This window comes from Copidosoma floridanum, unplaced genomic scaffold, assembly GCF_036245765.1.
Source record: "Copidosoma floridanum isolate Cflo_tuat_1 unplaced genomic scaffold, Cflo_Japanese_pri ptg000020l, whole genome shotgun sequence".
NCBI classification, from domain to species: domain Eukaryota; kingdom Metazoa; phylum Arthropoda; class Insecta; order Hymenoptera; family Encyrtidae; genus Copidosoma; species Copidosoma floridanum.
In genome coordinates this window covers 1,210,464-1,235,464 of record NW_028321897.1, presented here as the reverse complement: position 1 = coordinate 1,235,464, position 25,001 = coordinate 1,210,464, and the positions used below count along the sequence as shown (strand labels likewise).

General features: G+C 37.1%; 1 protein-coding gene across 1 annotated transcript; it reads left to right on the top strand.

The window, feature by feature from the left end:
- The first annotated feature begins 277 nt into the window (after nucleotides 1-277).
- LOC106643927 (trypsin-1-like) lies at nucleotides 278-4,233 on the top strand. Its single transcript, XM_023390904.2, has 7 exons — nucleotides 278-326; nucleotides 388-461; nucleotides 549-637; nucleotides 2,028-2,169; nucleotides 2,254-2,370; nucleotides 2,885-3,028; nucleotides 4,018-4,233. The coding sequence occupies exons 1-7, from the start codon at nucleotides 278-280 to the stop codon at nucleotides 4,177-4,179; spliced, it is 777 nt and encodes a 258-aa protein (XP_023246672.2). The 3' UTR covers nucleotides 4,180-4,233.
- Nucleotides 4,234-25,001: the final 20,768 nt, after the last annotated feature.

Genomic DNA, 25,001 nt, shown 5'->3' with positions numbered 1-25,001 from the left:
AAGTTAATTATTATATCAAGCTAATAATGTGAATCTAAAATTTTCTCGAAGTGTGAAATCCATAATTTTGACGTCCTTAATGTAACTATCAGTTGCAGATAATTGTCATCATGATAATTTTATTTAAATGACAAAGATTTATTCTTTTACACGCTGATTTTTGAAACAGATTTCATCTTATCTTTTCAATTGGTATGCATTTCCTACTTAAAGCCACATTTATAAATGGACAAACGTTTATAAACTCTTATTTCGTGCTGTAATTTGTACAACGAAGATGGTTAAATTTATTTTATTCGTTTTAGCCTTAGTTGCTGTCACACAAGGTTGAAATTCACACTCTGTTTTCGTTGTTATGAAAAACAAAACTAATAATATTTTTCATAGGTCGTGTGGTCAATAGTTTAACTTCGAGGATCGTCAATGGCACAAGTGCAAAGCTCGGAGAACTTCCTTTTCAAGTAAAACTTAAAAAAATTAAATTTCTTTTTGTACTCGATAATTTTTATCACAGTAGACCGTTAAAAATGTTTATGTCATTGTATTAGGCCTCGTTGCAAAGAGGTGGACGGGCCTACTGTGGTGGATCCGTAATAAACGAATATTACGTTGTAACAGCCGCCCACTGTCTCGCCAGGTGAGTTATTAGAGGATATTTTAATTGCTTGTGATAATTTAGTAGCACAAAAATTTAAGAAGCAACTGCACATAATTTCTCACGACTGTACGTAAATATTTGAAGCAGTTTTATGTAAGGGTGCTAAACTAGTTTCTCGTCCATCACTTGGCCTATTATTATTAGTTCACTAATACGTAATTAAATTTTTAAATAGGCCTATAACTTCAAATTGTAATAAAAAATAATTGGATTCTCCTTTACTTTTGTCATTTTTAACAGAAATTTTCGATATTTTCATATGAATAGAATATTATAAGAATAAATTTCCTCGTAAATTTCTCAAGTCGTGTACTTTTATACGTTTTATCGATAATGCCTTATAGGTATTTAAGATATTAACTGAAAAATCCTGATTTTTAACTGTAACATGTTGAGATATTTTAATCACCATTTTATTAATCAATCCATTGTAATAATTTATTTTGTTTTTTTGTTTCATTAACAAGCATACAATGCTTAAACAATTTTAATGTGAGCATAAATGATCTGCGGTGATTTTGTAATAACTATTTTATACAACGCATGCAAATAAAAGTTATGTACAATATTATCTCTATAGTCTTTAAAATTTTCTATCTCTAATATTATTATGAGTATTTCTACGTACAACGGATTATTTGCACTTATTACTTAAAAAATTGTCGGGCATAGGGAAAACGTTTCATGTACTGAGAGGCAAACATACACCATTGTATATTTCTTTGATAAGTGAATCATATATTTCTATTGTTCATAGCTCACTATAAGTTAGTTACCAGAGTTTAAGAATTCATAATGTTGGGTTTGAATTTGAAATCGTGAATGATGATAAAGTAAACCCTTGGGTACATGTTTTTATCGATATTATGGCCTTTTTAATCCCCAGATCAAAATTTACGTATGTTGAGGTCAAAAAGTCTGATATGCGATGATCATGCAACTCTACACAATGACATTATAATCAAAATTTCATATTCGTATATTTTATCATGTAAGTCTTGGAAATGTAGAGTTTTATATGAGAAAAATGTAATTGTTAATTTTCATGACTAATAAACATATACATCGGTTCTTTATTTTACACCAAAAAATTGTTCTATAAGAATGGGATCATGCTTAATGACAAATAAAAATACTGTTGATGTCGAGTGTATACAAGTTTGGAGCAGGGATTATTCTAAAACTAGTAAAAATTACTCGTATGCTCATTCCTACGTCGTAAGATGTGAGAAACGTAAAAGAAAACATAATAACATTTTGTATAATGATAATCAAGTAAAAGATGTGTACTTTGTAACTTCCGAGACATGTATTATGTGGTACGACTATTATCACCATGATTTTTTTACATGCTGTAACTTTTCATCAGGAAACAAGCTTCAAGCTTAACAGTTATTGTTGGGACTATCAACTGGCAGAAACCAGGTTACGTGCACCAAGTTGAAAAAATAATTGTCCATAGCAAATTCACTTCTAAAGGCTCTTTCGAAAATGACATTGGTTTGGTAGAAGTGAGTACTTTTCACTACCACACTTGCTCAATTTTCTCATCAGATTCTATTTGCTTGAATGAATAAACGTTGGAATTTTTCCAGGTTAAGACTCCCTTCCAGTTTTCGTTTATTCTTCAACCAGTTCTGCTGCCAACGCTCGACGAAGAAGTAGCTACTAACAGTATTGCTATTGTTTCCGGATGGGGTCGACTTGGTGGGGTAAGTAATAAAACCATTGCTCAATAAGAAGTTAACGATATAATGTTTTTACATCTTATGTCAACATGCTCAGTCCTTATGGGTTTATGAATAAAAATTAGTATGAAATTTGAAAAATTTTGAACTCACAAACAGTATTGACTGATTATTAAACTGTTTTCACGTCTATTTTTATCTTGCTAAAAAAATACTGTGTAATGTACTTATACATTACATCGTTATTGTCGTCATCTACATTTTACATTTTATTTTTTATCCAAACTAAGAAAAGTCATGTGAAATTGTAACTTTCATCACATTTAGTAAAACCCAAGGGATTGCTTGTATTTTCCATTTTAGGAAATATGATGTTTCTGATACACTCACATACACGTAAACCAGAAAAATTTTTTTGATTGCTGTATAACGTAAAAATAGAATAATCGAAAGTATTTTGCCAGCATAGCCTATATTGGAGCACCACTAATAAAAAAACCATTTACTAAAAATGTAAATACGTCTTTTCTCTCCGCAGAAAGTGTTGAAACAGCCAGACAATCTTCAAAAAGCTGAGATTTTCATCATTGAACCAGAAAGTTGTCAAAGTGTCATGACAGAAATTATTCATCCAACGCAGTTATGCGCCAACGATCCGACAGCAAGAAGAGGACAATGCTCGGTAAGGAATTCCCTTTTGAACTTCACTTGCTATTATTAACTCTTAATAATTTTAAAGTATAGAGTAAGCCCATTATAAAGCAACTAAACAGTATGACTCGATAGTGTTAGCATCACAACACTTGCATGCGCAGACAAAAATTGGTACAGAACATATTCATTTTTTACGTTATGTTTCTTGAATAAGCATAAATACGTGATGTCTTTTTTATTTAAACTTAATTTGAATAAGACTTCTCGTATATAGTTTGTTGTATCATTCAAAATTGGTGATTTAGAAATGTATGAATATTAGTTGTAAGTATAAAATTACAAATGATCATGAAGTTATTGAAAAGTAAACTTGATTGAGATTAAAAAGCTTAAAACGTACATAAATGCTTGTGCTTATTCTGTATAATAAGGTTATTAACAATTATAAAGTAACCATCACAAATTTTTTTTATCCAAAAAAATTTCTTTCGAACTTGAGAGGACTATCATTTATACAACTATCAATAGCGCGTGAATATCTTTAGTTAAGATATTAATGGTATTTAGCAATTTAATTTCTTCCTTAACAATTAATAAACTTTTTGTCAATTTAAGACATGCAAGTCTTTGAAAAATGATAAATCTTATAGTGGTGGTTTTTGCATGGGTACGCAAAAAATAGATATTAGAGGAATAAAACACCATTACCTAGAAATGTCACAAAATTGTTGTAAATATGTTTAACTTCAATCGAGGTAGAATTTCATGGTGAGCTTGTTCGATAATTTTCGTTAGTTCCATATTAAAACTGTTCAGATATTCTGATGTAGTTGCAACGTATTGATAATCAACATTAATTGTGCCACTTTGGTCCACACCTACAAGACGTCACCTCAAAATGGGCGTTTTATATTTAGCAACATTCCTAACGATTTCCTTCCACAAATTGCTAGATACTCCCAAACACATTTAAAAACTACCTAATATCTTGTTTCAAATGAATACCATGTTTTCCAGGGGGACTCCGGTGGGCCGCTCTCGATCGATGGAAAGCTCGTGGGAATCGTATCATGGTCCATCAAGGACCCGTACTGCGCGAGCACCACATATCCTGGTATTTACACTCGCGTGTCCAAGTACGTCGATTGGATCAACGAAAACGCAGTTCGCACGGACTAATGAAAAATTTGTAACGTTTATGCCTCGTTCAGCAAGTGTACTTCATAATACGTACCTAAGCAGCCTCCTAAATGCGATGAATCTTGTAAATATGGTGTTCGAGCTGAAAATGTTTGAAGCAAGTAGAAGCAATAAAACGAATGAATAAACAAGGCTCTGCTTTGTCAATGGCTCATTGTTGAGGATCACCTATTCGACCATCCCACGCAGTGACCACCGCTCGCCCTGACCCGTTGAACTGCTCTTTTCCTTTCCGCGTCCACCCTCACCTCCGTATACTCACCGCTTCAGCGCACATTCCACCCCGTAAGTGGCCAAAGCGACCCCCCTTCCTGCAGCGTCCACATACACGTATTTTGCCAGGGCCGGAGGCGCAGCCATCGTGATTTCGCGTCTTGCTCCGACGCCCAATGTAAACCTCTGGCGCCCGTACAAAAAGATGCATGCACAGAGTACGTGTGTTCGGACAGGCCGGTGTGTGGCGAGCGCGAGAGGTACACAGGCATACGTTTTGCTTTTGTGTCCTGCGGCTGCTCGTGAAACTCCGCACGTTCCGGGGAGTGCGAGGGATCGCACAGGGGGCTCATTGTGCCAGCGACAATTGTTATTCACGAAATGACGAACGTGATGGGACTACTGTTTGGCGAAGGAGTGAAAGTGTGATAAGGTGTACCTACTCGCCGGGGTGAGTTTTTGGCGAAATGAGCCGCACTTCAGCTTTGATATGACGATTGTTTTGAGGCCGAGCGCGGAAAATGCTTTAACGAAGTCAGAAAATGTTGGGGTGTTTGGATAAGTATTGAGATTAAGTGGTTTTGTGTCGAAAACCAATGCGAAATGTATCAATTGATCGTAAGGACCTTTCTAAATAAAGATAATGTGAAATAATAACTGAAAAGGTGAAGACGAGGGGAGGCATAATATTATGAAGTGGTAGTAAAAAAAAGTAAAGAAAAATCAATAAATGGTAATTATAATTTTATTCGTGATGATTCATGTAACCACGAAAATGCCTGAAGGACTTTAAACTGACATGCACTGCGCTTGCGCAGTAGGTGACAAAGTTAGTGCAACGTGTTATTTTACTCGTTTTACTATGTCATATCATTGCTGTTATTGCAAATATTTTTATCAAATACAGTTATATGGACTCCTTGTTTCTTAATCTACAACTTTGACGCATGTAACAAGTCGAAATAGCGTTAAGTTTTAAGGTTCAGGAGAAAAAAGTTAATTTTTACATAGAATTTAGGCTTCAGTGTTGCGAGAGCTAACAATATTTTCACCACTATGGGCGCTTCGATCGATTTTCTTATCCCCTCCAAACACTCTCACCTAGCGAATAAGTGAAACTTACAGTTCTTCGGGGTAGGTACGGCAAATCTAATCACAATGTGGTTAGGGATATAGACTGTGTGTTGCCAGGATTTTTTGGATCTACAAAACTCTGTGGTGATGGATTATGTTTTGTTGAGAAAAAAGTCACGAATTTCATGTATTCCCGTAGTATTAATAGGTGTACAACTTTATCATACTGAATTTTTAGGCACGACCAATGTATGGTAGTGACTTATAATTTTGTCAGAGCAAAAAGTATAACCACTTATAAATCATCTATTTTTAGACAAGTTTTTAACCTCGTATGAGGGTGATCTGAGTTGGTAACATAGTATGTATGTGTGGAAGTGCGTGTGTACGTCATCAAGTTTTTAGACTAACTCAAGTTATTATGATCCAAATGGGCTAAAATTTTGTCCGTAACATCGAGTTGGATGTATAAGCTGATGGTTTGCATTTAGACAAGTTTTATCAAAAAATAATTGACAACAAAATTTCTAGTGGAACCAACGTATAAAAAAAAAAAAAAAAAAAAAAAAAAAAAAAAAAAAAAAAAAAAAATAGAAAAAAAAAAAAACGTGTGGAATTCGGAGCTCCCCGGTAAGAACGAAGTTCTCGCATGTATGTAAGACTCACATGTATACTATAAAGTACAAGTTCCGAAAATACATATGATATTTTTTTGTTATCTATTTGTACTCATTAATCTTTTATGGTACGTACTTAAGTCTTTCCATACGTCTTTCTACCTTTGTAATCGTTTTTTCTCATCTGTTATCGTTTCTAATTTCATCAAAATTAAATTTTCGCGATTCAAGAATAAAACAGTTAATGTATAAGTAAGAAAAAAGGTTTATGCACTTTCTCTGTGAAAGACGATTATAAAAGTAAAGCTATTACTTAGCAAGTGACGTCAAAAATTTTTGCGATGATTATCAGTTGGAGTAAAAGCTTTGAAACTCAAAAACGGCGCAAAATTTGTGCTTAAGAGTAAAAGCTCATTTTGCTAAAAGCATGTCAAGTATATTAGACAAAGGAAAGTAAATGGTGTATGTGAAAATCTTCAGCTTATACGATAATATGTAATCAGAAACGTGACGAAATAAACACAACTCCACTTGCCTCTGGCCCTCTACTTGTGTCTTTGAAAAGCTACTTCTTTGAAATTAATTATATTATGCTATAGAAACCACTTATCTTACAGTCGTACCATACCTGATTTCTCATGTACGTACCAGTTTTTTTTTTTTTTTTTTGTTGTAATTAGTGATTAAACATGAAAAGGGTAGAAAATAAGTTCTGACTTGAATTATTTTAAAGATAATATATTACTATATTTCATACTGCATAAATGTTTTAACAGGGTCTTGCACAACTATAAACTATATCTAAACGTTTTAGAATTTTGTCAAGAGTCTCTTACTTAGAAACTAAAATAACATATTTTACGTTACTTAACCTACTTAATTTAATGATATTCTTAGGGACCTATCTTAAATAATAACGAATATAAAACAAATAACTTTAACTCTATTTATTAGTAGTCTCTTACATACAAAGCAACCTCATTGCATGTCAGTAATTAGTATTTCTCATACAGTACATTAAAATAATTAATACAATATATGTTTTTGATTGTGAGAGTAGAGAAATGGGCGATTTTCATAATCGATAAAATTATAATATACGTTTTTTTTACATATATTTGATAATATTTATTTACTAATTATAATTAACACATACTCTAAAAATTTCGCAGGCACGCAAATACATCGTAAACTAATAAAGAATATTTTTATCTTATTTTATTACGCTAGTACGTTTATTCACTAATTTTTTTCAATTTTATTTATTTTTACACACACGTATGTATATATACACATAAGACACATATAGTATAAGGCACGAGGGCACTTTTTTCCTCAATATCCATTACGTAAAATATCTCGTACCTCATGTAAGATGCATTAAAAATATCATATAAAAGAAAGAAAAGAGTTAATATATTTTTTAACGAAGGATTGAGTGGATAGAAAAAGGTGAGGAGAAATTTGTGAGGAAAAAATGAATGAAAATGATATTTAAAATAAACCTTTCTTACAAGATACGATATACTTCATGTAATTAATATGAAGCATTAATAGTGCCGTTGTGCCATATATAATACCATTAATGAGTTAAATAAAACTTTCTTACAAGATACGACATACTTTATCTAATCAATATGAAGCAATAATAGTGCCGTTGTGCCATATATAATACAATTAATGAGTTAGCAACGCGTATTGGTGTTAAAATTGAGTTTAGAAAAAAGTCATTGCTACTTAAGAGTAAACGCTTAAACAAATTTATTTACAGATGTGAATAATTTAGTTTTTAAAAAAAGAACCGAACTCTAAAGTGCAAAGATGAAATTTAAAACAAACTTACGAAAGGAGATATTAAATCTAAATCATGGTGAGACTACGAGTCTCTCTTCAGCTTTACCTGGCACTGTGCGTTGTCTTCTGCTGGTGGTAAATACCAGGACGGCAGTGTGGGTGGTGAGCTATAGTACGGCTCAGGCACATCAGGACAGCAGGAGGATGAGCTGCTGTTGGGTGGCGTCAGCATGGAAGCTACGGTGGTTTCGGTATCCTCCGAGAGTGAGTCTTCAGCCGACTCTTTGGTCTCCGGGACCGGTCCTGAGCGTTGAAAATTGTTGAAGTTCGTTACATTAAAAAGCTTCATCAGCTCCTCCTCCTGCATTATCCATTTTTTCAATTTGTGTCGGTTGATGCCGACCTTGCGGGCCTTTGTTCGTTTTTTATCAAACTTATGGTTTATTTCCTTTGTGTTCAGTACTTTTATTTTGAAACTTGGCTTCGAACACGCAAAATCGGAGTTCTTGGTGTCTTCGCACGGATTTTTCTCCACTTGGCTGTCGGGCAAAATACTGCAACTGTCTGCACTCAGCGGCAGAGAATCCTCTGGTACATAGTCCACATGGTTAGGGGTCGTCCTGCAGCTGTCTCTGCGGATCCGCTTGATATGGATAAGAAAATTCTCCTCATAACCGTCCTCTTCGTCCGAACGTCCACGCTTCATCTGCATTTGAGTTTTGTAGGATCTGGGGACTGGGATCAGGGCTTGCGTGGCTTTGGAGGGGATCGGACTGGTAGTGGCGTAGGGCTCGTATTCGGATGGGAGTGTCAGCGAGGAGGAAGAGCAGGAAGAGGACGACGCTGATGGAGGAGTTTCGGACTTTATCTGCAGTCTGGAAAATTCTACACTTAACGCTGATGAAGCTGGAGTCGGTTCGCTTGACTGCGGATGGTACACGTGGACAAGCGAAGGCTGGTCCTGCGACGAAGAAGCTGATGATGTAGCAACACCTTCGCTTGAGGCTGAACGTCTTCCATAGAGATAAGACTCGCGTAGAGTCTCCTCATTTTCAAGCCATGTTTTTAATTGGTGCCGGTGTATGTCGAACTTTCGTGTGGTTGCACGCTCATTCTGCTTGAATTTTTCGTCGTAGTGATAAAAGTCAAGGACTTTTATCTTATACGAAGGTGAAATTAAAAGACCGCCACCCATTACGTTCTTATAATGGGAGTTACGCGGGCGGTGCGGCTGCTGTTGTCGGTGCCGGGATTGGGGCTTGCCTCGGATAATTTTTATGAAGGCACTGTCCTCGCTAAGCACTTCAGTCACTTTATAAGACATACTGGTAGATTTGTTCACACAGACTTCAACAGTAGACAGAAAGAACTAATGAAAACCGTGAGTTCAAGAGAGAACAGTTTTTTCAAGTATCGGTGCCGAAACTTTACTGCAATATAACAGCTGAGGACGCCGTAAGCGATACTAATTGTTTAACTCCACTGGTCGCCTGTTACTGTAGCTACTGTTGCTACGCTGAGTTGGGCGTACTGCGATAACGACTCACCTCGTTAAGCATCTAACGCAATGTAGACCAGGCTGGCTAACTGGCTAATTGCACCAAGCATAATTATCTTTCAATTATGGATGTAGATACGCACGCACTCACGAATAATGGGCCGTTCAGAGAGTTTTGAGAAGCCCTTTCCCCATTTTCTACTTTATCTCAGCCTACCATAAATGCGGTAGGTGAGCATGACAACGGAAAAACAATGCGAGTGTACAGTTTAATTATGGCGTAGTTGTGTTTCGACACTTTTTCATGCCACTCCTGGAGAAGTCGAAGCTACCAGCTTTTGTCTGATTGTTTTTCTACTTTTTTTACTTTTTTTAAAATTTAATTTTTTATTTTTTTGAAACCACTCAAGAAATTAATACGATAGTTCATAAAGCTAGTGCATCGAAGCTACTGCTGGCTTTCGTGGTAGCCGATATACCTACAAGGCCCGCTTTTCCCCCCATTTTTCACTGACACTCGCCTCGCGCTACTGGCAGAGACTTTCAAAATGAGACAAGCCCAAAATTGAGACGATCTTTGTACTCCAATAAGATCGAGTTTTCAGTAAACGGGCATGGCTCTTTTAATTATTTAAAAACTAAATGAAGAAATTAAATAATTACCTACTAAGAAAGCCTGAGGTTAGTTGTTACCAATCGTTTTCTTATTATTCTACACCTTTGTGCGATTGGGAAAGCCTATACTATCTTAATTACGGTTCTACAAAAACACTTTATCACAGACGATCTTATCGCTGGATTCCATTGTTTGTCGGACAATACCAATATTGTACACCGTACGTTGTAATCAGGAGTTGACCGGACCAGTTGGCAACAGAAAGACAAGTTTCCAAAAAGTTGTGTTTGTATTATAGTACAGCTCCTTGTGAGGAGAAAATTGTTAATGCAAGGATTCAGAAATGATTACCTATGTTATCTTGCAATTTGAGTTATGCAGCAAAGAGAGATAAAAACAAATTTCTCCTATAAAAAGGTTGTAAAAAAAAAATTGTTACTGCATGCATGTATACTTTGTACAAACTTAATGTGTACATTTAATTGTGATTGAAATATTGGTGCATACTTTAATACTCTGCCCGGAAAGACATTTGCGACCAAGAAATAATAGTGTCATTTCATTTATTATTTTGCTCATGTACAGTGACAGTCGATTGTTAAGGGGATCATAAATATATCGCCCGCCAGAGAACATGGAAAGTTGGAAAGCTCATTTGTTCAGGTTTGTCGATTGCTATTCTCACAGCTTGGTTTAGTTCCTCGAATTTTAATTTGTTTAACTATACGGCTACTTGGAATACTCGTATTTGTGAGAAAAGCGTCAATTTATGTAGCTGTATGCAATTGAGTTTTAATTGCTATCGAGAAGCTATATCTCGTTTTAAAAAAATAATCAGTAAAACGTTAATGTTCAAAAATGCTCTGTTGAAAAACCTTGTAAACTTTCTGTTGTCAGAAAATTTGTAATACGTTAAAAAAAATTAATGTCAGTAATAATAACCTGCGCCAATTTTATTATTTAATGACAATTAAATTCTTATGAAGTGCGGACTACAAAAAATAGCATTGAATTACAATAAAAAATAAATGCATGGATATTATAATACCCAACTACAATTTAATTAAAATAAAATTGTTTGTTTTCCAGTACAAGCTAACTATTGAAAAAAAAAAAAAAATAAATAAATAAATAAAATAAAAAAAAAACAACAAACCAGGGGGGATAAATGGGTCATGGGACCCACGGTAAGAACGAAGTTCTTTAAACATGAGATGAGTATAGATACAATTTCTCAGGTAACAAGGGGGTCGCCAGACCCACAGGAAGAACGAAGCTCTGTAAACGTTAGTACTGCATTCATGTTGTTTACTAAAACAAACATTTGAAAAACGAATAAAAAAATTTAAAAAAAAAAAATAGTTTACCACTCACGATGGTTGAACTTCGTGAGTACTGTATTTATGCACGACGTTCTCACGAAGTTCAACCATCGTGAGTAGTAAACTATTTTTTTTTTTTTTTATTCGTTTTTCAAGTGTTTGTTTTAGTAAACAACATGAATGCAGTACTAACGTTTACAGAGCTTCGTTCTTCCTGTGGGTCTGGCGACCCCCTTGTTACCTGAGAAATTGTATCTATACTCATCTCATGTTTAAAGAACTTCGTTCTTACCGTGGGTCCCATGACCCATTTATTCCCCCTGGTTTGTTGTTTTTTTTTTATTTTATTATTTTTTTTTTTTCTATATTTCTTGTTTTTTTTTTTGTTTTTTTTTCATATTTTATTTTATTACTTTTTTTTTCATTTTTTTCTTTATTTCTTGTTTTATTTTTTTTTTTTTTTTCATTTCTTGTTTTACTTTTTTTTATATTTCATTTTAATACATTTTTTTTCATTTTTTTGCATTTCCTTTATTTAATTTTTTTCTTATTTTCATATTTAATCTTTTTTTTTTATTCCCTTTTTTTTTTTTTTTTTTTTTTCAATTTATATAATTATGTGACATTGTAACACAATTAGTTAGTCGAATTCAAACTCTTAAAAACCATTGATACGTTGTGCAACTCTATCGTATATGTTAATTTTAATAATTTATTTATAAAATAATTTATTTATAACAGTAACTATTAGTATTACTGTAATGCCAAAAAAAACCTCAGGTTTAATAAAAATCGGTCGGTATTTTATGCATCAAATGCATTTTTTTTTTTTTTTGAACACAAATACACAATTTATCATGAATTAAATGTAGTATCAAGTTATTGTGGGAAAATAAAATTGTAATTGGTTTGAAAATTAATTGCTTGGGAGTGTGAGGGGGAATGGTGGTTAAAGGTGTGCAGAAGAGTAACACGGCACGGTTGACAGATATACATATATAGCGGGGAGAGGGGAAGTGTGTAGAGAACAGTAGGTGAGGGGGACGGGGTAAGGGGGGAAACTTGAAAGGCAGAGACTTTGGGTAAAACTACTTTCGTTTCCAAAAAAAAAAAATCTGTCGGTTTTAAAATTCCAGCCCCCCGAGTAACGTGACATGAAGAACTTCGTTTTAAAAAAAATTTTTCACAGTAATTTTAGGGTAGTGCTCGTAGACAAAAAAAAACAGTTTTTTTGTAGTGACTTTTTTCACACACATTGTTCACGTACGCATTTAAAAACAGTGTTGTAGATCTTGTTGAAACAAAACTTTTTGTGTTATACACTTTGCTCTAGATTGCAATGCAGACTCTCTATAAAGCAAAATACACGCGAAAACAGCAAAAAATAAATTTTTTTCCTGTTACAGAAATTGATTTCATTTAAACAATAAAATGTTGATTACAAAAATTATAAATCTCATGAAAATAAAACTTTTTGTACAGTAAGCTTTTCTCTAAAGTGCCGTCTCATCGGCAAAAATCGTTTCAAAATAGCCAAAATCTCATTTTACGCCATTTAATTTTTAAACACCACATTTTTAGACAACATGTTTGCAAGCATGTTTTTTACGAAAATTACAGATGTTTTAAAAACACACTTTTTTTTACTGATCAATGTCACCGATAGTGTTGTTATAACGACACTCAATATCGAAAAACGTTTTATATGGCTGAAAAAGCGTTTGTTAGTTTAAATTCAAAGCTAACATATCGATACTAATACTCAGTTGCATATGATAACCGAATATATTAAAATTGAATTCTGTTGTTCAAATAACACTTTCTGCTCTGGCACCCTGTAGATTGGTTGTGCTTTACATAAATTTAGCCACTTGTTTTTGTAAACTAATTAGGTACGTTTTTCGTTTCATTTTACTTACTCTGATTAGCTTTAATATCTTTTTTAACTTTTACAATATAGCATACCCTTGATGTTCATTTGATCCTGTAATTCGCTAATATATTTCACATCCAAGCGAGTCAACATGTATTGTAAGTAAGCAATTAGCTGGGATATATTTGACTACGCTCTTTTAGGTAAGTTACCTATCTTTTACAATGATTTTGTAAATGTTAACTTTAAGCCAAGAGGACTAGTCTAACAGGTATTTAATTATCATTTCAACAAAATTAGGTTTTATTGCATTAAAAATTTTAAGAATGAACACAGCATTAATATACATTTCATGAAAAATTAATGTCTTTTTTAGCATTTACATAGCAAAACAAGTATCTTGCCAACGTATTGTAAGACTGTCAATTCAGCTTTTAGAGTTTTCAATACTGCCGTCATACGCAAAAGTGCAGAGTAATGTTACATGGCTTTAATTGCCGATCTAAGCCACGTAAGACCCAAATTTTTGGACCACTTGATGAAGTTGAAACTCATACACCTGCTCTACACTTTGTTTGGTGTCTAGGATGATTGTTCAAACAGGGGTGATGTACATCCCCTGCATTTCGATGAATTGTGAGTTAAACGGTGTCTTCTCAAATAGCAAGAGGCTGGTAAGTCTACTTGCCAACGCAGTACTACCGCGCCACTTGACGTAGAACAGACCAAGTGTACCGTGTATGATTTTTTCAAGGTGAGAGAGAAGGGGGGCGACATTTCTTATCACCCCCGACAACTTTAGATCCACGAATCCAGCTGTATTTGAGCCGAGTCAAACTTCTTGTCTGCTCGGGAACGCCATTCCCGCACCGCGAGAGCAAATGCGTCGCAAAAGTGATTGACGCAACGTTCCGTGCTTTTAACTCGTTGGAATAATCAGTGTAATTGTAATCCGGAATCGCGCGTTTCATCAACAGACGGGCAAATCAATGAAACAATCAAAGGCAGCTGTATCATTCTTGTGCACGATGACAAAGGCCGGCCAAACAAGATAAGGCCGCCACTGTGGGGCGATGACCATATTATTTGCGATAACATGCCACCGGTTCTCACGGAGCGTACGTACTTACTTATCTCGGTGTTTCCCCAAATCCACGCCGGCCAGCGAAAGGATTACGAGCGCCCGAACATTGTCACGTTTCCTCGTTCCCGGGGCAGCGGCGCGAGAAAACAAAATTCCCCAGAGGAGGGCTCCCTGGAAGCTGTGCCATCTGTTTTCGGGTAAACATTGCGCTCTTTTTCCGGATCTGCTTCGCGCGCGTGTGTATACACGCGGCGCCGAGGGGCGACCAGTAGCCCCGAGACAAAATTCAATTTGGCCGAATGAAGCGCAAACAAGCTCGGCGAAAAAAAAGGGAAGAGAGAGAGAGAGAGTCGTTCGGGATACAGCGGGACGGAGGATGGCGTTGCGCGTCCGAGAGCCCGCGCGTTGTATACGTGCACTGCGCCGGGGGTGTGCTAGTACGCGCTCCCTTTCATCCCGCGAGGATCCTTGAATTATTCAGTACCACGACTGAGTTTTCTCCTGCTGTGTTTCGCGGCTGGGGCTTTTCCGCCTCGTTACGCGCGCACACGAATTTTCAGAAGTGCTTGTTTATCTGCGCCCTGTGCTTCGATAAAGAAAGTTCCAAGGTCTTTGGATGCTCGTTTCCGATATGATTATTAAGACTTGTTTGCCCCTTTTTTTTCTTCATGTCTTTCAAGAACTAGAACGCAGAGTTATTTTGCACGAAAAATGCTTACGTCCGAGTATTTTTTTTTTTCAAGATTAAAAAAATGTTGTTCTCGCGTATTTATAACAAGTAAGTGGCCTATTATTACTTGTTTTTACACGATGATTTAAACGTCACTGCATTACTTGGTTATGCTAATGGGCAAAAATCAGTCCACTGTGCGTGTCGCTTAAGCTTTTTCTACACAAACAATTTTCGATTTCACAAATATTTGCATAAGTAAACACTCTGTGTTTATGTTTTTACATAAATTATAGGTGGATTCTTTACTTCTAACTGTAAACAATCTTGTAGCAGTGTATAGTGTTAGATGAAATCAATAATGAATACTGTTGGAAAAAACGAATTAATTTTTATTCATTCATGTTGCTCATACGTGACATGTACTGAAGTAATAATTCTAAGACTCCAAAATATAAGGCGTTTATTACTTTAAATTATTATATTATTGTAAACTTGCTACACTGCAATGATTACTGCAACAAAGTGCAATTGATTTTTCAAGATGGATACAAAAAAACTATATAATTTGTTGAAATCAACTACAAAATGAACAAAAAGACTTTATTTACATGTTTATCAGTATTTAAAGAAAATACTTTTATAACAAAATTCATTCGAAGCTACGAGAGAAATGCAGAAAAAATTATTTTTGGGACCAAATTATAGTATTGTTTTTGTGAATTTAGCGATTAGTAAAAATCACAGTTAAGGATTTTTGTTATTGTTTCCATATAAATATACGCGATGTATGGGCTCGCAAGAAACATGTAAAAGTCAAAAGAGATTTTAACAGCCATGAATAAACAAACAATCAATCCATCAATGAGCGTCCATTGTTACGTACCATGTGAAAAAAATATGCTTTATCAACACGGCGTTGACGCCAACCTTTGTTCTATGTATCGAGCATTCCGACACACCACTCATTTCGCAATGTTATTATCTATATTCATTATCCGATGATCAATTTTTTTCGAGATTAGGCTAAAAAACGTACGAGTCTACAGACGTGTGTGGACTTCTGCGAAAAAGTCAAATCAGTCATTGGCAGTACGTGTCACCTTTTTATCCTGTTCGATGACACATTTGATTACGACTAATACGGGGGCAAACTTTTGCAAAGTCGGCGTGGACTTTGTTATGACTTTTATCGATGACACAAAAATCACGGCAGAGGCTTTGACACTGAAGCTCCGACAATTACTGATACTGATTGAATTTCTTGGCTTATTGGTGGAATGAATTAATTAAAATTACATTTTGCCGAAGATATATTCTACAGATTGGCATCGATTCAATATTTTTCCTGAATAAAAACACGCGGAGATTATATCTTTGAAATTCAACGCACAAGGCGCATCTACATATTATTAAAATTTTGATAAATGCCCCAAAATCAACAAAAAATATTCGCCTTGGGTTATAAAATACCATTGCTGGAAAAAATAGAAATGTCATCTACTCGGTCAATTTTCACGAAAAAATGGGTCGCGTTAATTTTTCAGCGCAAGAAGCATAAATTCTTTTGATCAGCGCCTCGCGACCTGAAGAAGGAAAATGTATGCACATTCGCTCTCCGCCCCTCGGGATGTCTTTGACGCTAGGCTTTACTAGCTTCGTGACCTACTACTCTTAGTGGATGGCCTATTTTCGGCGCAATTTTAAAGACTTTCCACGCGTCGTCTTGAGAGGCACTTCACGTGGCACCTGTGACTTTGGGGAAATGTTATCTTTTACTTTTTTTTCCTTTTTGGGGACAAGTCTCAAGACACATACTCTTTGCTCCCTATACTCAACGAGTGTGCAGTGTACATAAGAACGCAATATGACTTGGATCTGCACGAGTAGGTCACTCCTAGTCAGTAGTAAAAGAAAAAAAGCTACAAGCACCAGAAATTATTTTGTAAACATTTTAAATAAGTTTGGTGAGTTCGAATTACCCCTCGACACTCGATGTTTCTTTGTACACTGCGCACTCGAACGTAGTTAATCATTAAATCGGATCAACGCTTCATAGATAGGAGAATTAGCGTTATTTCCAGCTGCTGCTCCTTATCAATAGGAAAGGTGTAATAGCGATAGAGAAGAACGCAATCACCACGGCCTTCACGATGCACGTTCTTTTACATGCCGATGTGAGATAAGGAGACAATCGCGTTGTACACTCTGAGACTTTGTAAAGACATTTCTGTACTTTGTGATCGAAACTGCGTAAAGTTCCTTACTTCCGTGCAAAGTTTGTCTGATGGGAAGTGAGATAGAACCCAAGTTGGTGTTGGGAGTGCCGCGGAAAATGGTCGATACCCAAACACTCGATGCGAAAACAAATAGGTACACGCATCAGACGGGGATCGGCGCGCCGGGCTGCAGTTGAAAGGGACACACCAAGTGTGGGAATCTCACGTGCGGAGCGCCGTTCGCGGCCGTGTCGGTATGCCCGGAATGAAGGGCACGCGAAAAAAGTGAGCAAGAGAACAAGGAGAGGTAGGCAGAGCTGGCCCTCCGCGCTAACCCACCCATTAGGCCTGCGAGGGCTCTAATATCTAATTATTTAATAAAAATATGTTTACGACGTGGCGCACAGCACGGACCCCCCCTTTTCTCTCTTTCTTGCTCTTCTCTGCGCGCCAGTTCCTTCCTCTCTGTTTTTGCGCGCGCCTCCTTCTTTCTGCTCCGCGGGCCCTTTGGGCCTCGGCTGCGGGGCCTAGCCGACAGAGCCAAAAAGAAAGAGCGATGGGGATCTCTCCCCGCAATCCACCAAGTGTTTGCGTAGAAAAAAAGGAGGAAAAAGGACGAACCCGCAGTTTAAAGGAGTCGAAGGTCGGCGTGCATGCGGCCGGAGGAGTTGGGCGTCCATGCGCGCCGCGATAGCGGGCTCTCTTTGTTTGTTTTTTTTTTTTTCCTCTTCTTTCCTTCCTCCTCCAAATCGGCCCACCGATCGATCTTCGATTTTGCATACCACGCATGCCTCCACAATCTTCGGTTTCGTCTCGAGATCAGACTTGACCTCCAGGATGTACTTTGGTTTGCTGTCGGCCGGGAAAAAAATGCTTTCATGCAACACCCACACGCCTTGATGCTATATCATAGCTCGCGCAGTGGCTTGTTTGGTACTTTTTCGGAATTCCCCCCCCCCCCCCAAAAATAATGTTTTTTTCGCATGAATATCTTCTGTAATCAACCTCTAACATGAATTATGGTATAGACATTAAAAACTGTTTTCCACCAGTACTATCCATGGGCACCCCGAAGTGTTGACTGTACTATGTATAACCTGAAATATGTTAAAAAATTGTTGCTGTATTTCAGAACGGTTGCTGTGTGAAATCACTGCTCCGAAATTTATTTTCCAAGTCGTGTTTTTTGTAATAAAAAAAATTATTTCTGCATAAAAAATCATTAAGGATATTTTTATACTATTAATTACCTATCATTTATTGCAAAAAAACAACATTTATTACTGTGGAGGGACAATTCCGAAAAAAACAGCTTATTTTCTTTCCCAAACAGTCGCATGATGTTGTTTCGACTCGCGGTCTTTGATCAGTTTTCATATACTAAGAGACCACTATCGTTCATTCTGGTACGTTTTGTATGGTTAACCAAGTGCTTCAAATTCATACGTTTTTGGTGACGACAAAATACTTCAAACCATTTCTCGTCGGAGCATATAAACGTGACCTTTCGATTAAAATTTCTCAAAAACGCAGGACTCGACAATTATTTTCAGCTTACGGCTCTCCCTGGACGTTGATAATTACGAGTTCTCACAAGTCCGAGAGCAAATTCACATGGTCATTATCGCGTGCATACATAGGAATGAAATGCAGTCTTTAGCCAGGAAAAAAAAAAAAAAAAAAAAAAAAAAAGGGAAAAGTAGAAATCTCGAGCTAATGCTTGCGTCGACCGACCCCTCTTTTCCCATTCTCACACCGAAATCACACACGCATCCAGCCGAGAACTTCCTGGTATAATCAAAAACCTCGAAAAAGGTTGCCTCGGCTGTGTATATTCTAATTCGCCCGAGAAATCCTCCCCCAAAAAAATCCTCAGCTCTGCTCTTTTGCATCCAACGTATAATAAACGCTCGGCGAAGAGATATACACGTATAATGTATACAAATGCGTGCAAACGGACGGGGGGAAAGTCAACGTTTGGAGATCCGGGAAACAGAATTCCTCGAACGAGTCCCCCCCCCAACGAAAAGAGGAGCAAAGCAAGGATTTTTAGAGCCCCTTCTCTAAAGTTCATGGATGGGGGGGGGGGGTCCGTGCGCGCAATTGCGCGGGCCAATTACACTCCCCCGCCGCCCTGCTCCAAAAATCTCTCGAAAAGCGATCTCTTTCTCCGTTTCTTTCTTTCTCTGAAGGGCGAGTGGGAACAAAAAGCAAGGGTCGAGGAGCGCGGCAAGTCCCGCGCGAGAGAGAAAGCACCTTCCGCGGCGGGCTATTGGAAATTACACGGTGGTGTTGCGCTAAGTGGCGCGGGAGAGGATAAAATTCTGTTCGACTCGTGTTTTCGCGTTTCGCGTGTGTATGGACGCGTAGACGCGAGCCCCCCTTTTTTGTTTCAGGGGGGGGGGGCTCTAAAACGGAGAGCGGTCCGCGAGGGAGGCACAGCCGTGGCGACGGCCGTGTGGGAAGAGAGGAGCGCCGGACTGCGGGGTAATCAGAGGTTTTGGCGCGGCTCGCTGCCAAATGGTAGACGAGCCCGGGCTCCGGCGCGCCCTTTACCCCTCTTCACGCGCGTATACATACGACTCTGTGCGCGGTTCTTGAAATTCTTTCATTTCCTTTTTTCGTTTTCCTTCCTCGACTAGGCCCGCGTGTTTTATTGCGTCTGCCTCGGAGTTTTGGGGGTTTTACGGCCCTAATGGCGAGTTATTGTTGCAAGAAGCAACACCGGCGATTACTACGTGGATCGGGGGATAGCGGTGCTAGAGAATGCAAAATTTGGAAAAACTGTGGGGCTCGTACGTTTTGCATCAATATATCCCATGCCCGGAATGTCCATTCAGACCTTGAGGCGATGTGACATCCGAAGAGATCAGTGATGCTCAGTGCAAATCAATAGTTTATTTTGTAAAAAAATTTCTCCATCAAAGTTTACGAAATTTCGCAAGGGAAGCTATGGCATCGTCTTCCTTCTCCTAATTTGGTCTTCTCCTACATTGTGTTTCTGTCAATCATATAGTCATACCTACTTACCTTCACCGAAAGCCATAGCCCGTAAGATTGTAATTATGCTCTTGTATCTCTTGCTTATAATTCAGATTGCATTTTACTTAATTATATTTTATTTTTGTTATTTACCTATCAATTAATAATTTGACCAGAATAACATAGTAAGCGAAATTATATGTGGGCCTGTGCGCCCTTAATGTTTGTATGCTGCTTAGTCGCAGCCATTTAAAACTGTCAAGGCTACTGTAGACTGTAGATCCTTAGCCTAATAAAATACCCTTACTCTTACTCTTACTCTTCCGGGTATCTCTCACTGCATCGGCGAAACGTATCCTCAAACGAGCTCCGGAGCATTCGAGAGTACACATTAAGGCGCCAGGGCGTTTTGTTTCGGGGTCAAGTAACCTTTTCATTAGAGCTCATGGGCCATCCATTGTATATGAATACAGTGTAAGCAAGCCACTGTGGCCAAAGAGAAAAAAAGAAACATCCAAGGGAAGGAGGGAAGGAGAAAACATTGACGCGAGTAATAGTGCCATGTGGAATCTCTCTTGCGCACGCGGCAAAAAATAGAGTTCAAACCCATTCCTTTTTTTGTGGGAGGAGGGGGGGCTCGAAAAAAGTGTATAATTATACGCTTAGGGGAGGAGGATGCCGGGAGAGGAGTATATGAGGCTTGTAATTTGGATGGCGCCATTGCCTAAGTTCTCTCTACGTGGAGAAAAAAAAAAGAGAGATCCGCGCAGACTTTTGGAGACACGCAAGTGCTAATTATCAAACTAGAGCAGAGATAGATAGAGAGCCGGCCTCCTCTTTGACTTTTCGGAGGATGTTGCAGAGGAAACCTTTTGCACTGGGGCGTTACGACTTTGCTTTAACTCTTTGTGGCTCTGTCGATGCTCGTTTGCGTGGTAGTGTTATGGTCACTCTTTGTTTTTGTTTTTTTCCCGAGTCAACCTTCTTTTTCCTCGTCTTCACTCAGGTGAATCATCAAATTACTCGAGTTGAGTGTTAAGGAGGTTGACTACTTTTGGAGGGGGTACGAGAGAGAGGTCCAACTTTGTGCCTTTTCTAGGTTAGGTACGCATATCCCGTAATTTAAAATTGAGTTGTATTTACACTCTAGATTATTCATTAACAACTATTTTTACAAGGACCTAATCGACGTGATTGTTTTACATCATAAAAAGGAAGATGTTAATATACTATTGACTATGTTGACTACAGTCCAAATCTGACTGTTAATTTATTCAAATTTTTTATTATAAGAGTGGCTTTTGGCGATCTCCCATATAAGAACGCATGTAAATTCACAAAATTCGTTTTATTAATTTCTCGTTTCATAAGCACCCCGAGTTGTTGAAACTTTGAATGAATTTTTTAAATACATTCTTGGAGCTCTACACAAATTGCTTAAGGTAGTCAGTCAACCTCCTTAAACGTCCACCGGAGGATTTGTTGTGACTTGGATCTTTGCTTGTTGAACGTTGCAGAATCATGTCACCTTTTGTCAGAAGATCGAATTGGGGCTTTTACCTTGAATTTGGTGGTATAAATATTATCTATTAGTCTGTATTTAGGAAATTGCTCTTTTTAGATCATGTTTCTAACTATTCATTAACTTGCCACATCTATCAAACAATTCAATTCATATACGAATTGCACTTAGAGATCTTATTTAAATACCATTTAGCCTTTTAAGGAGGTTCCAGCAGGTAGGGATACCAATCCGCATCTTGGAGCCCTAATTTGCTTAAAAAACTTTGATAGTTGGCACCACTGCCATAAGAAAAATATACTTAGGCTAGCCTACGGAAATATGATGACTCGATTAATTATAAATAGAGTATCTCAAAATTGTTTGCGGTTATCCATATTTTTTACAACGGCATTTGAGAAATGAAGTTATAACCTATACACCACGTGTGAATGTTTATACCCGACACTTTCGGTTCAATTTGCAAATCATTAGTCTTAGTCTACCTGCCATACGCGCTCTAGTTGAAAGAGCAAGCTTTAAAGACAAAATTCTCAAGATTCTCTTCCTGATAAGGATATAAAAAAGGGTACCCTTAGATTCAGCGTAATCCAAATTATTTAATTACATATGTCTAATATGGCGACACTAGGGGCGCTGGAGCCTCCTTAAATGACACGAATATTTTGAAAGTAATGAGAAAGTGAAAGAAAATACTCCCCATCAAGCTCTACAAGAACAATAAAATTTTTGCGGAGTCATGAAATGTCAGCTCAATTTATTTGAGGAGGCTCCATCACGGAATGTACTTCATTACCAACATGCTACTAGCATAAAAGGAAGCTTTCGTCTAGTGACATCGCATCAATTGTCACTGAATTGACTACCACAGTAGAATTAGAACTAGAATTAGAATTAGCTTCATTTAAGCTTTGTGGCAAACCACGTCTGGCTCTCCAAGATAAATAAAAATATGAAAAATAATATTCAAGATTTACGATTCGATACAACATTTGACAATCCAATTGACTTAATAAATAACTAAAAATACACAAATATAAAACAATTTTTGATGTACTGCAGCATTTGACGAACCAATTGACTGAAAGACTAATAATACACAAACTACACAACTACATGAACAATGAAATAATCTTAGTAACAGTTTAGAAAATAATAAGATAAAAAATAAATACGCATAAAATATCACAATCCAAAAGTTCATAAATTGAAAGTACGGTTAAAATGATAATAGCAAATATAAAACAGTTGCAAACTTATAACACTAGCAACTCTCTGCATTCTTTCATGCAAGTCATTGTAATGGCAAGTATGGTACAACTGAAAATCATCGGCATAGCCCACATGAGAACAGTGCCACAAAACAGATCATTTAAAAAAATCAAGAAAAGGAGTGATCCAAGTACGCTGCCCTGAGGCACACCAGCCGAAGGGTAGAGCCAATCAGAAACCGCCTGACCATCCCGGGAGATGGCCTATGATCACCCATAAAGATAGTTAAACACCCACGTAATACTGCCGTCGTCAAAATTCATCTCACGTAGCTTTTTCAATAGGAGTGCATGCGAAATGGTGTCGGAAGCCTTCGAGAGGTCCAAAAAAACCAGGATAGTAAGCCGACCAGAGTCAATAGCCGCTCGAACATCATTGAGAACACCGAGGATAGCGGTTTGTGTGCTTTGTGCACGGCAAAAACTAGACTGCCTCTCATCAAGAAGAGAATCTCCCTCAAGAAAACTGCTAATTTGTTCGTGTGCCAGGCGCTCAATAATCTTAGAGACTTCAGGCAATTTGGAGATAGGTCTAGTATCCACCGTAGATGCCAGGAATCTAGTCTTGGCTAATGGGGTGATGAGGGCTTTTTTCCAACTAGATGGGAATGCGGAATCCTCGAAAAATTTATTGACCAATGAGGCAATTGGAGATACAATCGCCTCACCAGTGATCTTCAACATACGGCCCGACAAACCATCAACCCCACAGGACCCTGAGTTTGCACTAAGAAGGGCGCGCTTCACCTCACGTAATGTAACAGGGTAAAAACTAAAAACAGGCCTAAGAGGGTCAATTGGCACGGAGAACGCGGCATGTAAGTCGGCACTAGTTGGGCGCGCAGTAGCACTTGAAGTGTCAGTGTAGTGTCTTAAGTTCATTGGGCAAAAAGGTATTCAAGAGAGACGGGAGAGAAAATCCAGTAAGCCCCATCCTATGGATAGAGGCCCAAACCGCATTCGGACTACCTGCCGTGTCAAGCACATGAGCCAAGTATTTATGTTTAGCAGTGTCTAATGCGTTACGAACTTCACGACGAAGTTGCCGATATTTTTAAAAAGTGTGGAGTAGGTGATGGAGCCTCCTTAAATAAGTGCACCAATCATTAGCTCACGATTATGATTTTGTTTGGTTGGTTTAAAATGATAGAGTTATAATCGAATAATAATACGTGGTTAAAATACTTTAATAACACATTCTTTGACTATTGGGAATTTTTTACTTTGAAATTCAGGTGCTCACGAAAATTTTGCAACAGATAAGTACTGTATGTTTACAGTAAGTCAAAACTTACAATGAGGTAAATTCAAGCTTAGAAAACCGCGCTCAAGTTTGTCAATAAAAATTATTATTACCAATCAAGTAAAAATAAATTATAGAAAACATTTTTGTGAATCGTATGCAGGGAGCCTCTGGGAATATATATTATAGGAGCAAAACCGAAGTATACGCTCTCGATCATTTATCATGTTACTGATGTTAATTTTATTTATGTAACATTTGTAATGTATTAAATCGCATGGCATAATTGTGTATGAAATAATGGATAGTATACTAATGTAAACATTAGCTTCATCCAAATCCGAAAAAAATGTTTAGGTCGGAATGATATGCTGTATACAAATAACGTTACCATAACATTTGAAATTTTTATTTTTAATACTTTAATTATTTATTAAAACCTCTGCTCCCTATAATGAATAGTAAAAAAGACCGAATTCAAGAATTCTTTAGAACTACTACCATATTTCATTTACGATTAATTTTCTTTATAAATTTTTTGTTCATGTGTCGATTAAACGATAAATTGAAAAGTATTTTTTAGTTTCTAAGTATACAATTTACATCATAATAAGCATCTTCGATTCCCTCAACGTATCTTCAATAATGTAAAAATACTGATTTATCTTTTATATTCGTCCAACAATCTTGAAAATTGATAATCTTATCAAATCAAGATGATATGTTAAGCACGATAGATAACGTCCAATCCTATCTATATAAAGCGACAATTGGATGGAAGATATTCAGTGAAAACACAAATC

What these genes read in the sequence shown, in the direction of transcription:
- LOC106643927 (XM_023390904.2), top strand. Translation starts at nt 278, where the DNA reads ATGGTTAAATTTATTTTATTCGTTTTAGCCTTAGTTGCTGTCACACAA. An exon ending in CTTAGTTGCTGTCACACAAG is followed by an intron (nt 327 to 387) that starts GTTGAAATTCAC and finishes TATTTTTCATAG; the next exon opens with GTCGTGTGGTCAATAGTTTA. An exon ending in CAAGAAGAGGACAATGCTCG is followed by an intron (nt 3,029 to 4,017) that starts GTAAGGAATTCC and finishes CATGTTTTCCAG; the next exon opens with GGGGACTCCGGTGGGCCGCT.